Genomic DNA, 16,206 nt, shown 5'->3' with positions numbered 1-16,206 from the left:
GAATAGAATAGAATAGAATAGAATAGAATAGAATAGAATAGAATAGAATAGAATAGAATAGAATGGAATGGAATGGAATGGAATAGAATAGAATAGAATAGAATAGAATAGAATAGAATAGAATAGAATAGAATAGACCAGAACAAGAATAGAATAGATTTCAGTCGGAAGAGACTTACGAGGACCATCTAGTCCAACCACCCGACCACTCCAGGGCTGACCAAAAGTTAAAGCATGTTGTTAAGGGCATGAGGACCCGGTCTTGGCTTCAGACCCCGGGGCGAAGCGGGGTTCTGCCCACGGTGCAGCCAAGTGGCTGCGCAGAGGGGGAGACGGAGCCGGGCCGGGGGAACAGGCAGTCAGCACGGCTGCGCAACACCTGCAGCCGCCCGGTGACCGCGTGCGCCAGGCCGACGGCGGCACGCTGTAATTTAGAGGCTCAAAATAGTAAATATTAAGAGCAGTCAGAGGGAAATGAGCAGTTATTAGCCAGGCAATTAATAAAAGACCTATGCCGTGCTCAGTGTTGTGCCTGCAAGGGATGGATAATTGTCACCGTTCGTTTTAACCCACTAAGTAAATTAATGTAGTTTAAAAAAAAAAAAAGAAACCAAGCCTTGATCAAGCGCCACCAGTCCTTGCGAATGCCTCCGCGGAGCTCAGCTCTGCCTCGGGGACGCAGCGAGTCCTGGAACAGCACTGTGGCAGACACCCAACAGGTTGGGGTTGGTTTTTTTTTTCCTATTCCCTTCAAAAGAGAGAAGAGAGGTGTCACACGAATCCCTCCCGCCCTGGTTTGCCTGGTTTTAAAGCCTTTCGGATGCTCTCCTTGCAGGCGTGTCGCGGCACAGGGCCCTGCTCTCCTGCCTAGCTGGGCTTCAAGCTCTCGCCCCGCACACGTTTTGCTGCCAACATGGTAACAATAATAAAAAATTCAAAATAAGACAAGTTGCGATGTCTCTGCGTGCGGTTGGGCCGAGCCATGCAGCACCAGGAGGCACAGGGCTGCTTTGCTCCGTCCCTCACCCCAGTATCTCCAGCTGGAGATGGAGACATCACCCCTCAGGGGCAAGGAGAGGAACAGGTCCTAGGGACGCTCGGGGACAGCCAGTGACAGGGCCAAGGGAGAGAAAAGATGGAGGAAGAATTCAATCTTTTGCATTAATCACGGCAAAGAGCCTTTAATCGTTTCGCCCTGCCAGTAAACGCGCAGCGAAAGGGATGCCGTGACTTCTGAACAGGAGTGAGGGAAGGTCACCGCCTCCGAGGGCCAAAATCACAGAATCACAGAATCACAGAATGGTCAGGGTTGGAAGGGACCTCTGGAGATCATCTAGTCCAACCCCCCCCCGCCAGAGCAGGGGCACCTACAACAGGTTGCACAGGACGGCGTCCAGGCGGGTTTGGGATGTTTCCAGAGTGGGAGACTCCACCCCCTCTCTGGGCAGCCTGTGCCAGTGCTCCACTACCCTCAAAGTAAAGAAGTTCCTTCTCATGTTAAGATGGAACTTCCTATGTTCAAGTTTATGCCCATTACCCCTCGTCCTATCACTGGGCACCACTGAAAACAGACTGCTCCCATCCCCCTGGCACCCTCCCTTTAGGTATTTGTAAGCATTAATAAGATCCCCCCTCACTCTTCTTTTCTCTAGACTAAAGAGCCCTACGTCCCTCAGCCTTTCCTCATATGAGAGATGTAATGAAATAACCCCTCGTGATTTAGGAGACGGCTACGGTGCCACTTGACTGTGTCGCATCAGTCCCTGGGATTGACGCAGGATGCGGTCCGTGATCTCTGACCCTACCAAAGCCCGGCCCAGGCGGTCCTACCTGCCCCTGGCTCCCGGCCAGGGCTGCCCCAGGCTTCCAGGCAGCGCCCCGTGGCCCAACAAGTGTTCTCCTTGGAGAAGTGCTGTGTCCCCAAGGGCAAGAGTCCCCTGTAGCCCACAGAGCTGTGCCACCCAGCACACGGGTCCCCAAGCCATGTCCTGGAGAGCAGGACTGGGGGGGACTTGGCTGTAACCCCAAGGTCATAGGGAGAGACTCGGCTTGTTCCCTGTGGGCCACAAGATTTGATGATGTCTCCCCAAAATGATGGAGCGCAGGTGGTGGGTTTCAAGCAGTAGGTCCTCAGTGATGGGTCCCCAGGTGATGGGTTCACAATTGATGTGTCCCCAGGTGATAAGTCTCCAAGTGATGCATTCACAGTTGATGAGTCCCAGGTGATGGGTGGCACATGATGAGTAAATGGGGACCTGCTTGATCTGCCTTCCCCATCACGAGCCCACCCGGGCCATGACGCGCAGTTGAACACAAACCCCTCTGCACTCAGTTTCCCCGTTCCTCCCAAAGGCTGAGCTGCCGACGGGGCACAGACCCAACATCTCGCTCCAGCTTCCCTCAGGTCATCATGTCCAGGTCCCCAAGGAGGTGGCGCTGGTGTGGCTCGGAGCACCCATCAGGTGGCATCGGGGCCAGCTGATCCCCAGTGACACCAACCGCATCTGGGCACGGTGGGGGACAGCATCAGCCTGGAATTAAATGACTCGGTCCAGTTGGTTTTATTAAAGCTGACATTAATAGAAAGAAAACACAATATATTTCTCTCCATCCAGGAACATCTGTTCCATAAAAGCCAGCCAAGTGCAGAAAGCTGAATTTTAACCTTTTCTGCCCATTTTTCTGCGGCCCCGCCACGCGGTCCCGGCTGCGCGGCGGGAGCACAGGACGGGAAGCGCACCGAGGACTAATCGCTCGGCGGGGGCCGAGGGGCCGCCCTGCGCGGCGGCCGCTGGAGGAGCAGCCCGGCTGCGGCCAACGCTGCGCGCGCTTAATTAGGGGAGCCGCAGGGAGAGGCCCGGGAAGCGCAGCGCGGGACGTGGGACTCCCACGTCACACGTGGGCACAGGGACCGGGGATGGCCACGGCACAGTGAGCATCACGCGGTGGCCAAGAGGACTTTTTCTGCTTTTCTGGAAGAAGGAGAGTGGAGCCGAGTACCTGTGCTGTTGTCTGTCCATTAACGTGTGCATCTCCGGTTAACACGTATCCGCCATCCGTCGCCTTCCAGCCCCTCCGTTTGCAGCGCTCCTGGGCTGCCATGGTTACCTCCGCAGGACTGACCCAGCCCGAAGAAACCGTATTTCTTTTTCTTCCTCTCTGCAGAATGAACAAGCGCTTATTTTCTCTAGTTTAATTAAGATTTTTCATTAAAGAATCTCCCCCCCCCCCCCAGATACTTTATTTTTCCAGCAGGCACAACCTTTCCATTTACAAGAAATGAATCGGTTTTCAGATGCCGGACTGGAGCAGTAAGAAGCTTTCCTGCCCAAAAGGACAAGAGGAAAAAAAAAAAGGTGAAAACTTTTAAATTGATGTTTTTCTTTCCAGGGGTGTGGGCAAACCTTAGGCCAGCCCTTTAGCTGCCGGATGACCTGACAAAACATCAGCGTGGCTGTTACCGGTCGGAATCTGAGCTCTGCACCTCAAATAAGGATTGCGACAGCTTTATTTGATGCTTTTATTGGGCTATTTTTTTTTTTTTTTGAGGCTATTCTTGGGTGTGACAGCCCAATTGTATCAGTCGCCTGTCAGTAGTGAACTGAGCTAAAAACTACCTGTTGGGCTCCAGTAGTTTTCTAATCCCGTTAACGAGCACAGCAGCCCACTCCCGGTTTCCGAATTACCTTCAAACCACACCGCTTTCCATACGCCGTCTGCCGCAGCGGCTTTCAGCTGTGTCTCACGGCAGCCCGCGCAGGAGGATGGTACCATTCCTGGGTCACGTGAGGGGAAAGCGAGGCACTAAGCCGGGAACGTGTCCAAAAGCATCATCCATCGGAGGCCGGACTAGACCGGGTCACTCCAGGTCTGTCGATTTTGGGCAGCACTGAGCGATTTCCACGGGGGGCTGAGAGCATTGAGGGCTATTTTGACCCAATTCTACACTAGTCGCTGCTGCGGAGCGGCTGTTGTGGCCGGTAAAGGCTGTCTTGCTCCTCACGTTTAAATATTTCCTTAATCCCTTGAGAGCGGTGACGGCGCTCTGTCTAACCCGACTGGCTGCGTAACGAGGCCGTGCGGGACGAGCGCGGTAGGAGTCGTTCTCCCCCGAGCGGCAAGGCCGGGTGCGCTGCCTGACTTCAGCTACGGCAGCAAATCTCGCTCGCCTTCCCGCCCTGGCGCACCTGCAGAGTCAGAGAAACACAGAGCGCCGGTAAAATCTCTTACGTCAGTGAATCCGCAGCCCCGTTACTGCGGGCTCCATGTCATACGACCGCATCAACATCACAGAAATGTCCCCACGTGTCTCAGCACCCGCTTAGTTCAGCTCTTGGGTTCTGGCTCAAGGGAAGCTGGCTTGTGGCCACCAGGGCGAGGGAGGGGGTTCTGCCCCTCTACTCCACTCTGGTGAGACCCCACCTGGAGTACTGCGTCCAGCTCTGGAGTCCCCAACAGAAGAAGGACATGGACCTGCTGGAGTGTGTCCAGAGGAGAGCCACGAGGATGATGCGAGGGCTGGAGCACCTCTGCTATGAGGAGAGGCTGAGAGAGTTGGGGCTGTTCAGCCTGGAGAAGAGAAGGCTCCAGGGAGATCTTATTGCCGCCTTCCAGTGCCTAAAGGGGCTCCAGGAGAGCTGGGGAGGGACTTTTTACTGGGGCACGGAGTGACAGGACGAGGGGGAATGGCTCTAAACTGGAAGAGGGCAGGTTTAGATTAAACATGAGGCAGAAGTTTTTCCCTGTGAGGGTGGTGAGGCACTGGCACAGGTTGCCCAGAGAGGTTGTTGAGGCCCCATCCCTGGAGGTGTTCAAGGCCAGGCTGGAGGGGGCCTTGGGCAACCTGGGCTGGTGGGAGGTGTCCCTGCCCAGGGCAGGGGGGTTGGAACGCGATGATCTTCAAGGTCCTTTCCAACCTAAACCATTCTATGATTCTATGAATCACCCTGGCTACAGGCAGCCACAACTCGTCTCTAACCTCAGCCAAGGTCTTCTTGACTCTTTGTAGATGGTCTTTAACGTTTCTCGCTCCCTGGGTCGTGGGGACTGAGCACTCGGAACCCGTTACTGCCCGGGAGTCGCAGCTCTCCTCAGCCGTACCCACGTGGGCTCCAGCAGCAGCTTGGCCAGGGGACAAGTCACGGGCCAGAGCCCACACTGCCCCAAAAGCTCAGTGGAGCCACGCTGGGAAGGTCAGCGGTGGTTCACAAACACGGCAACACACGGCTGCGATGAGGGGCCGGTGCTGCGGTTCATAAGCAGCCACGAAGTGCTGATTACTGAATCGGCTTCCCCTTTCCCAAAAGGCATCAGGAAAAAGAGAGGAGGAATTTCAGGCTTGTGGTGTGCTTTCGCTGTGCCAGCAAACCGATTTTCTCTTGTTCTTTGCCCCAAAATAACCGCCTCACAGTGAAGCGTGACACCTTCTGATGGCTCCCCACGAGGTCCCCTGTGACTCCTCCACGGCAGCACACCGAGTGGGACGTCACGGCAGCACACTGACTGGGATCACAGGATCAGAGAATCTCCGAGATTGGAAAAGACCTGTAAGATCATCCAGTCCAATCATTCACCTAACACTGCCAAGCCCACCACTAAACCACGTCCCTCAGCACTGTATCTACACCACTCCTAAATACCTCCAGGGACGGGGACTCCACCACTGCCCTGGGTAACGCGTCCCAGTGCCTGATGACCCTTTCAGTAAAGAAATTCTTCCTAATATCCAATCTAAACTTCCCTCGGCGCAACTTGGAGCCATTTCCTCTTGTTCTATCACCTGTGACTTGACAGAACAGGTTGACTCCCACCTCACTGCAACCTCCTTTTAGGGAGCTTTAGAGAGCGAGAACGTCTCCCCTCAGCCTCCTCTTCTCCAGGCTGAACACCCCCAGGTCCCTCAGCCACTCCCCAGAAGACACGTCCTCCAGACCCCTCACCAGCTCCGTTGCCCCTCTCTGGAAACGCTCCAGCGCCTCAATGTCCTTCTTGTGGTGAGGGGCCCAAAACTGAACACAGTACTTGAGGTGGGGCCTCACCAGTGCTGAGTACAGGGGTAAAATCACCTCCCTGGTCCTCCTGGCCATACTATTCCTGATACAGGCCAGGATGTCCTAACTCTCAGTCGCTCGAGCGCAGCCCTCACCGAGCAGCAGCTACTGCCTTCCCCATCTGCCCACCGGCCCCTGCCGGACTGCCCGCGCTCAGCCAGGGTGGACGCGACAAGCACCAACGCACAGCCTCGGGGCTTAAAGCAAGTAAAGCCCACTATAATTACAAATGCAAATGAGCGTATTCGCAAAATGAAGGCTCTGGAGCACTGGGACCAGTGCCGGAGCTGGACGAGGTAACAAGGAGAAGGATGCTCTCAAGGACTCATATATTACTGGGCCCACTCTTCCTGCTCCCCCGGCCTCCGCGGCTCAGCGGAGTTTGTCACGTGGGCTCTGTGTGTGTTCAGAATAATCTTTTTGGAGATTTAATTACAAGATGAAATATGTCCAATTCTTTTATTCTATTTTCGAGCGATGACAAAGAAGCTGAGCTACCGCAAATGTTGTAAACTCTTATGAGGATTAATGCTACTGGAACAAGTTTTTTATCACATTAATGATACTATTTCTCTCACTCCCATGACATACCCACAGAGCAAAGGTATGGATGCCGCAGTCTGTACATCCCATCCAGTAGAAATCCTTAACGTGTACGAAAGGCGATGTGGAAACTGCAATAGCAAATAGTTTTTATTACAGAGCTGTTCTCCCACCGCCTTAATCTCCCCAACGCTATAAACCGAAGGAGTAGTTGTATTTTACAAATGGGCACATACGCGCACAGGCGGACGTGGACTAGGCATGCAGATGCTTTTCTAAACCACAGAATGTGCTTCCTCCTTGGCAGTCTTACTATGCTTTTTATTTTTAACACCAAATAAATACAAAACAATCCAATAAAAACCAAACAGCAGTAAATCTGAGAAATCGGTCGCTTTTAAAAGCAATACTATTAACTAAGTTTAGGCCCCAAATATGTGATTTCGGGAGTGAAAAAAACCTCCCCAGGTCTGCAGTACGAATGGCTTTGTATAAATGACTCAGTATTTCAACCGGGGTTTTGGATTGTCGGGGCTGAAAGGACAGGTTTTTAGAAGGTAGAAAGAAGAGGCACTTAAATCTCCAAGGTTTTTCATGAGCACTAGGAGTTTAACTACTTTATGTACTTTTGAAGGTTCCTGAGACGATACCTCCTTCACTGACCACGGAGGGACTCAGGAGAAACCAGAGTTTTGCGTGTCTCAGCAGAGTTAGGTGGGTGAATCTGCTCCTAACAGGTGAGGGTGCAGCGTCAATAAACACCGCGCGTGGCTAACGCATACAGCTTTTCCAAAATCCCTCTGCTTTCGCAGGGAATGGCCAGGTTCTTCCCACTTCGAAGCTATTCTACACGCTCAGTAACTCCCCTTTTTCTATTTTTATTTTTACAATATCTGCCTTAGCCGCTTTCTCATTCCTCTTTGTGCCAGTGAAACACACATGCACAATGTAAATGGAGGACAGACCGGAAATTGGATCTGGTGACCAGGAAGAAGCAGTGGGAAGAAAAATAATATCTTAATAACTGAGGCCATTGTTTCAATATTCCTGCAGAGTTTTCTTAGGTAAAGGATTGGGGCATTCGTTGCTGAGAGGGTCACAGAGAGAAATGTCTGCCTCTGCACACAATCCCACCCTGACCTTGTAAATATACACTCTATTTATTTACTCTGCAGTTCGTATCTCCTATAAGATTCCAACTCCCAATTTTACAGCACAGGAATCCCTTCCAAAGTATTCCAAACCTGGTTACAAATAAAACTTAAAAAATATATAGATATTAAAAAATACTTCCTCGCTTCTCTATTGAAAGGAAAGACGGTTCGTGGTCTCTTTGAATCAGGAAACTCTTTCTGTCCCTGGGGTCATCCTCTGGAAAGCTCTTAGCTCTGCTGCTATGGGGTGTCTCTTTGCAGAGCAGCACGATGTCCACGAGCTAAAATTTCTGCAGGAATTTGAGGACCAGGTCACGCAGTTTCACCCTCAAAGGTTCATCGTTGTCGCAGATGATGTGTGTGGAGTCCTCCTCAATCTGAATGAGGGTTTCTGCCTCCTGGAGGAGTACGATGTGGCCCTTGGCTGTGTCCTCCACCTTCACGTCACTGAAACCGTGCTAGACGTAGCGTTGGGGAGGGAGTAAAAGAGAGAGATGTTACTACAACTCAGGAGAACAGGTAGAGATGAAAGACTAGGGCACAGCGGGGAGGAGAGGGGAGAACGGCTACAAAATACAGAGCGCCATTGCGGATATCCTAGGTCTCTGGGATTTGCAGAGGAGATGCCCATGGGATAAGTTAACTATGACCCTCATTACACAGATGGAAAAACTATACAACAGGGAGCCTAAAGCCAGTATTTTCCACTAGATGAGGTCACTGCAACTGCAAAATCTTGAGACAAAGAGGACAAAACGGCTCCTTTAACTACAGAAATGACCATTCGCTGACATTATCACCTCAAAGATGATGATAGCGGAGAGCTACTGAACCCCAGGGCAAACTTCCTCACAGACAATCCTGCCCTCTTCCCTACCCATTTTCTCCACGGAGTCACGCAGGTGAGAACGGGGCTCCGCGCAGCAGTAACCAACTGCCTGCAAGTTCAGCCCCCTGTCCCGCAGCTCCTCAGAAAGCTTCTCCGTCGGTGGAGACATTTCCAGGATCTCTTCTTCGCTCCGTCAGGTCATTTTCACAAAATTTGTAGGAATTAAATACTTTTGAGACCTCCTCCCCACTGTTCAAATTTATTGGAAATCAGCTGATGGGTCCCAAAGTTACGTGGGGGAAACTCACCCACCTGGAGTGAACCCAAAAACTCCGCTTCCATAGGAAACCAGGAGGACACGACTGACATGAAGCCCCTATATCAGGACATGTCCCCACAGGGAACTGTTCCCTACAAACTCAGTGCAGGGACACACATTCCCTGAAGTACTTTGCCAGCTGATTAGCCCCTCTTCATTTTGAGCCACGCTAAAATTACGTTCCCTCCCTCTGCCAGCAAAGCAGCACATTTCAGAGATTAGCAGAAATCGGCTTGAACCTCACTTGCCACCAAAGACTTATCACCTTCTCAAGCGTCTGCACAAACTGGTCCACAGGAATGGAGCCGCTCAGCAATGGCTTCAAAGGTTTACACTCCGGCACGTCATCACTCACTCGCTTTCTCTTCTTGCTGGCGGGAGGTTGCGGAGGTTTTGGAGGGAGCTAATGGATGAGAAGGTGCACAGTAATGCAGTGAATCACATCAGCTTACTATAATTTAGTTGGAATAACAAGTACATGAGATAGAAACAGAATACTGATTCTGTTTTCTGTGACTGAAGGGGAACATTGCAGTGCTGAATGGGGGAGCAGTCTTGGGCTCCACTGCAGCTCCGCACACACAAGCCACAATTTATAGAAATAAATTTAGCAGGTTTAGTTCAACTCTCCGTCACCTGAAAATTCCTGTCAAATTCAGATCTGTTCAGATTTCCATCATCTTAAAAGGCCTGTCTGACTCAGTTCAAGACTGAAGCTTTCTATTTCAGCATTCTGCAACATTTTCTAGGAACTGTGACTTAAAGAAGTAAATGCCTTGAAAATCACACTCTAAAAGATGCAACAGGTTGGGCAACGGGCAAATTCAGAGCAAGTAACTACTCGGGGAATGAGAAAAGTGGGTAATTAATTTCTCACTGGCCCCAGAAAAGTGAGTCTTTAGGAAGAACTTGAATACAGCCAAGGAGGCGTGAGAGATGCTGCAGCGCCTGAAAAATCACCGGAGCGTGACTTGGGTACAATATTGTGCTGTTTCCGAAAGCTGTCGGCCTTGACTCATCCCTCAGCCCCCTCTCCCTCGGCGGGGACGGGGAGGCAGGGCTAGCGCGCGCAGCGGTAGCTAACCCAGCGCCGTGTGTCGCTGCGTGTGCAGGCAAGATGTGGGGTTAACTCCGAAAGACCATTTCGTGGAGATGAAAAGCAGATTCCTATAAAAAGAACAGTGGGGAAATTATCGTGTAAAATAAGTCCGTGTTGCGCCAAGTTAGTCAGGTCGGGGAAGTGTCAGCGCTGGTGTTTCCCAGTGAACTGGCAACTCGGTTCCTGGGAAAAGGGTGCTGGGGAGAATTTCTCCAAAGTTTTGGCAAGACCTTTTGCCAGGGACGCGCCTGCACAACACACAGGGAGTTCGCCCGAAGCAAGCCCAGCGCCTTGCAGCACCCTGTACGCTCCAGGTGACAGACTGGGCTCCTCTCAACTCCGTGTCTTTCCCACCATGGCGCATCATGTCTGAACCTGCTGCTGTGACGTCCCTGTGTTTCGTTCAACAGCCAGGGAAGGGTGTTTTTCACCCTTGGGACAGAAATGCCGCCTGCTCAGGCTCCAGTTCCACGAGCAGCGATGCACTTGAGTCGCTTTACAAAACCCACCTTTTTCCCTTTAGCTGGCGGGCCTGCGTGCACGTGTCATGTTATTTGGGCACGAATCACTCACACGCAGTAGTTTTTGGGGCTTGTCTACACACAGCTCCTGTAACTCCCAGAGGTCCCAGGCTCAGCCAGTGCTGTGCTGGCTTACCTCCATCCATTTATGAGGCCTCTGGCATTTTAAGCCTAGGTCTAAATTCATTTGGCGTCAGGAATCAGAGTAGAGAAGACAGTAAATACACAACACAAAAGGAGAAAGCAGCCTCAGACCAATTGCATTGCAATACTTCAACATTTTCAGTGTTGCCTAGTGTTTCTAGGGAACTGACTTGGAAAAAGCAAGATAGCCTGTCTGTGTGCACTGATATAAATCCTTATCTGATCTTTATGTCCCTGCATTAAAGACATTACCATACTGGGCCTTCTTCCTAAGTGTCCAGCTGAGCCCAGCTCTGCTGCCCAGAGGCAGCATCGTGCAGAGTATGGCTTCCCTGAGTTCCCTGCAGGCTCAAAGGAGAAAGGGGATTGGGGCATCCACTGCTAAGCAGGTCCACCAGACATCATCTCCTTCTGCACAGCCAGGAATTCTAGTGCCAGGAATTCCAGCGTCAGCCTAGAGGAGGTGGTAGGAAGAGAGCGTACACTCGTACTTTGTACAAGGGATGCACAATCCGCTTCTTGGGGAACAGGGCAACTTAAGGAAGACAGACCCCTCACACGTCTAACATTTTAGGTCATCTCTCTCCTCTGACCCTCAGTTCTAAGTCCACGAGAGGCTGATTGATGCTGATCCTGGTGCTCGGGTTAGGGAAGACAGCAGTATGATTTGTAGCCTCTCTTCAGGAACAATCTCACTTCCCCTTTTATCTTAGCCAGGCACATGGCCAAGGAAAAGAGGGTAAAGAGATTTATTTGCATCCCACTCTCTACTCCAAGTGTAATTCCTCACTCGCACATGCCAGGACAAAGCATCTGACAAGGACTCTGCTCCGGTGGGGAAAGGCTTGTTGGAGGGCTTGCCTCATGAGAACAGCTGGGGTCCCAGATGGCAGGAAACCCAGCGTAAGGATATTTTTCTCCCTTTCCCATTATACTGTACCTGCAGCACATGCTTGTTGTCTTTAGTATGCAACACGGCAGAAACTGTTGCTAAGGAAATACCAGGCTTAATCTCCAAGGGCACCAGCGAATCTGCAAGCTAAAGCAAAAGAAGGATTTTGTTAAGCAAGTGATAATCTCAAAATTTGTATGAATCCAGCTGTGATTTAAATTGGCAGCGTGGTATTTTTAAACACGGACTAACGAACTGTAAACACAAACCCACTGATACGATGACAGAGCGCTCCCCTTACCTGCTTAGCTCTCCTTCTTGCTCTTAAAGCTACTGACTTTCATACCGTTATCAGAGCAGTGCCAGGTTTTCAGTAACCAAGGCAAGCCTCACAAAATATATTAAAGAGAAACCTTGTTTAAAAAGACATCAACTACTTTATTAATAATTCTGATTAATAAAACTCACAATGTAATTTGTCATTATTTATCGTGTCTGTTACATTGATGGACAATGAAAAATCAAAGCCAGTTTCCTTGCTGTTCCTTAGCGCTGTGGCATTCTGGCTGCAGAAGAGCAGTTTCTCCTTAAAAACCCAACGGCTCTGTTGACTGGTTTGAAAATTTTCCTTACAACACCGCACAGAAACCCTCACACTGCCTTTTATATAATTATTCTCCGAAAGAAATAAAATTCAGTCTTGGCCCCAACTTTGAATTCAATGGCAACATCCCAAGACCCTCAGCACTGAGGGTGTTGGCAGTGGATGTGGAGTGGGCAGTACCGCACCTGCTGAGACTTGCGGAAGTTGGCCAGCTGGGAAGCATCTCTTCCAGCCATGTTTCCAAAGGAACGCTGCAGAAAACAGTGCTCATGAACACACAAAATTATTCTCTTTTTCCAAGGGAGTTCTACATGACAATACACTGGACACCGGGTGCCTCAGTGTCCTGTCCAGGACTGCAGCCAGCATCTAGTCCTACATAAACAGGTACCTTCACACCGCAGGGGCCAGCAGCCCCAGCAGTTTCCAGGTATCACTCCAGCCAAGCACGCGCCTGTTATTTGCGGTTGACATGAAGGCAAGGATGGGTGTGAAGTGTGCTCTGGGTCCGTGGGGAAAAACTGCAGGTGCCTCACAAAACAAAAATGGGTAGGATTGCTCATGCGTTATACCACTGGATGGCAGGACTTTCCAATTGTGAAGACAAGTAACACCTGAAGGGACAGAATCTACTTGGCTTGTTTTCCCAAGAGTTGTACCATCAACCCACGCAGACCATCAACCCATCTCAGGTAGAAAGAGCCTCTACAAGACGAGCTTCATCTGAACTCCATTCCCTTTCATCTTCAAAGACACGGCACCTCCAGTTGGAGCCATATATTAGTAAGAGCTTTACCTCCAGGTAAAGGTGTTCTTTCGAAACTTCGGCCATCTGCTGTAGCGCTTCCACGGAGCAGAGCTCTGGGGAACCAGCTACCATCATTGCCCTGCCAGCAAGGTAACACCAGCCCACTTTAGCTCACCAGGTGCTCCCACGCATGACAAGCAGGAAGAGAAACTGAATGGATTTTAGAAAAGCACGGTAGATTCCCATTTTGGAAATAGTGCACCTGAGGCAAAGATTAAATTCCTTACCAAAGACCATCTGGTGAATTTCCAACAGGATCCAAACCAGGAGAGGGACAGAGCAGAACAACTGAACCCTGCCACTTCTCAAGAAACTCCAGTTACTAATACTGGTCTGCTGTAAATTACAGTTACGTAGGTCATTACCTTGTTACTGCAAAACTTGTGACTGCAGAAGCAACTGAACTTGACTTCAAACACTTGCTACTGGCCTAAGCCTTTTGCCATCAAAGCACTGAGAAGGCTTTTCTGGTGGCTCCAATGGCAGCAGAGTTTAGCTACTTCTAATAACTTCCGAAAACCTTACCTACCACTATCAAAGTTGCAGGAACATTTTGAGAGCACCTCCTTGAAATAAAACAGTTGGATAGATGTTTGTCTTGGAAAAACACAGACATTTTAAGGCTGCATTGAAATCTCCGAAGCTTTGCACATATTCAGACTTGGTGAATTTTAGAAATCAAAATTTCATGGAGCAATTCAGAGTGCTCTCTCTCTGGGACTCTGTTCAAGATCTTTAAAGCAGGCAGTTTGAATACAGCCTTTACAGTTTGTTGTTGAAGGCTAAGAGAATGAAAATATAATGATAATTATTGCTTCAGATTTCCCCTAGGACCTAAAAATAGTAACACTTTCAGCAGTGTGTTATGCTGCACTTTGCAGTGGTCGAAGGCACTTTCCATTCCCACCACCTTCCAGAGGAAGATCGATACGAAATGGGCTCTAATGAAGAATACATGGCAAAAAGACAAACACTGTGAAGAGAAAGATCCTTAAAAACCAGAATGCTGCTTAGAATCAAAGTCGTCTTCTGCCACTGAGATACTTTGATATTAACATTTATGCGGGTTTTAACCACACAGCTGGTAAATAGCAACTTTAATTATTAACAGTCAAAAAGACAGTAAGACAGACGTTCATTTTTATTTTCTCTAAGATATTGCTTCATCTCACAGCCCTCTCTGTGTTGCAGCCAATCCTTTTATTCTAGAAGTTCACTGACCCAAACCAAAAAGGTCATTTAATCACATCCAGTAACTCACCCACCAAGACCAGACAGCGCTGCTATACTCCTTTTACCTGACCTCCTGCACACACAAATCACAGAACTCTTCCACAATGCCGGATTAAAGAAACCCTTTTCAGAGAGATAGCAAATCTTGTCTGTACTCCAAGCAACGGCAACTCCACCACTTCTCCTCACAAGCTGTTCCAAACTTTAATTTTCCTTGCAGCTAGGAAACCGTGTCTTATTTCAAGGTTGAATTTGTCCAACTTTCAGTTGCTGGATCTTGTTATGCCTTTGTCTGCAAGATTGAAAAGCCCCCCACTATGCAAGAATAAATGCTTCTTCCTTCCAGTCGTTCTCACAAGTCTAATGCCACATGCTGGCACCAGGAAAGTCACGAAAGCAGAGACGCACGGCACTGAGCACTAACATCGCATTAATCAGTCCCCCGCCTATGGATGAGCACTTGGACTGCCTTAAGACAAACGTGTGTGTACGTGTACTGTGTATTTCATTTTTTTAAATCCCTCCTGCTAAGGAAAGTATAAAACGGAAACCAACCAAAAAATAAAGGTCATTGACTCTCAGTAATCTGAAACTACAAGTGTTGATGTGAACCTTGTAACAGTTGAGGGAGAGACGAGTCAGCTCGGGAAGTTCTGCTCCCATGATCAGAGCTGCCCACCTATGCTCTTAGAGAGTAAAGACATTTTTACCATAAACTGCAGTGGAATCTTTTGTGTGGGATTGCATTTTCCACAACAAAATGACATCTGACACATACTATGTGAGCCCGAACACCATTGTTGGCCAAACTATAGTTGCTTATAAAGAGGAACAACGCACACAGGTTGGGTTATTCTGAAGTCTCTGCTAAGGCCTTCATCGGGGACAACTCTCCCCAGGCTGAAGGTTGCATGCTGTCTTCAGTTACCAGTCACAAATCCTCTTGTTGGCAATGAAGAGCTGAACAATGACTGAGGATGGGATTTAAAACTCCTACTGTAAAAAAAAAAAATAATGAGGCTGAATAATCAGTGAATAAAATCAGGAAAGGACCAGGAATTTAGCACTGATGGGTTTGGTGCTATGGAAGATTTTCCCAGGGACAGACACGCAGAGATATACACCAGCCAGTATTTTAACGTCCAAGTTGCAGCTATACTGGCAGTGGGGACTACCAGTGATTTCTCCCCAGGTTTTTGAGACACCTCGCCGAACTTCTCCCTTTTCCCTCTTCCCTTCGAAGTTTTACAAGTGCAACAGTTCTTGGTTTATGGCAGAGAAGGTCCAGGAAGACTGGTCCAGCAGAGAGAGCTGAAGTCTGAATTGAGTGAGGCGAGCTGGATCTTCACCCTCCAGGACTGAAGCAAAGGAGAACAAGCAGGAGCACAGCAAAGCTTATCAGTAATTAAAATCCCCTTAACTTTTAAGATCTGAAATTCACTGATGTGTACACCAGATTATAGCATGTGTAGTTAGAAAGGGACACAGCTGGGTTTTCACATCAACATTCAATGTGTATTTTCCAGATTTGCAAACTGTGCATAAATGTATGATCTCTGCATTAGGGAGGAGCCAGAGTTGCAACTCTGGATCAAACCAGAGAAATCAAAGACGTGAAACAAAGCTGTGAAACCACTGGGCAGGGCAGACCCATGATGAACTCAACACATTGCAAGTCCTTCAAAAAAATAAAGAAAGAATAAAGTTGCAATATATTCCTTGGGGCAGGGATCAGTTTTGCTCACTGCTCGTGCAATACGGAGCGCTCAGAAATCCTATTAAGGGGTCCATTACTCATGCTACCCTACTGCAGTAATTAAACGGAAGGAAAATTTTAAAAAATCATTAAAAGTGGATCACATGCGACTAACACAACAGCTTTCTTCGATAAGAAAACTGCTGAGGGAATTGGAGCAGCCACAGTCTGTGCTTCATGAAGCACTAGCAAGGTGCCACATGGGAAATTACAAACTGTGGGTTTCTACAACAGTCCTGAGGTGAGGAAAGTGG

The 16,206-nt window shown here is 49.2% G+C and overlaps 1 protein-coding gene across 2 annotated transcripts in view; it reads right to left on the bottom strand.

The window, feature by feature from the left end:
• Positions 1 to 7,731: 7,731 nt before the first annotated feature.
• INTS9 (integrator complex subunit 9) overlaps positions 7,732 to 16,206 on the bottom strand; it is a 68,058-nt gene continuing 59,583 nt past the window's right edge. For both annotated transcript variants that reach the window (XM_009895437.1, XM_009895438.1), the window contains 3 exons: positions 11,600 to 11,698; positions 9,161 to 9,298; positions 7,732 to 8,205 (listed from right to left, as the gene is read on the bottom strand). In XM_009895437.1, the coding sequence (XP_009893739.1) occupies positions 8,029 to 8,205; positions 9,161 to 9,298; positions 11,600 to 11,698 (414 nt within the window). In that variant the 3' untranslated portion in view covers positions 7,732 to 8,028. The remainder of the gene's footprint in view (positions 8,206 to 9,160; positions 9,299 to 11,599; positions 11,699 to 16,206) is intronic.

This window comes from Charadrius vociferus, unplaced genomic scaffold (assembly GCF_000708025.1).
Source record: "Charadrius vociferus isolate BGI_N301 unplaced genomic scaffold, ASM70802v2 scaffold41, whole genome shotgun sequence".
NCBI classification, from domain to species: Eukaryota; Metazoa; Chordata; class Aves; order Charadriiformes; family Charadriidae; genus Charadrius; species Charadrius vociferus.
Note: the sequence above shows the minus strand (reverse complement) of the source record. Positions and strands in the feature narration are given on the sequence as shown.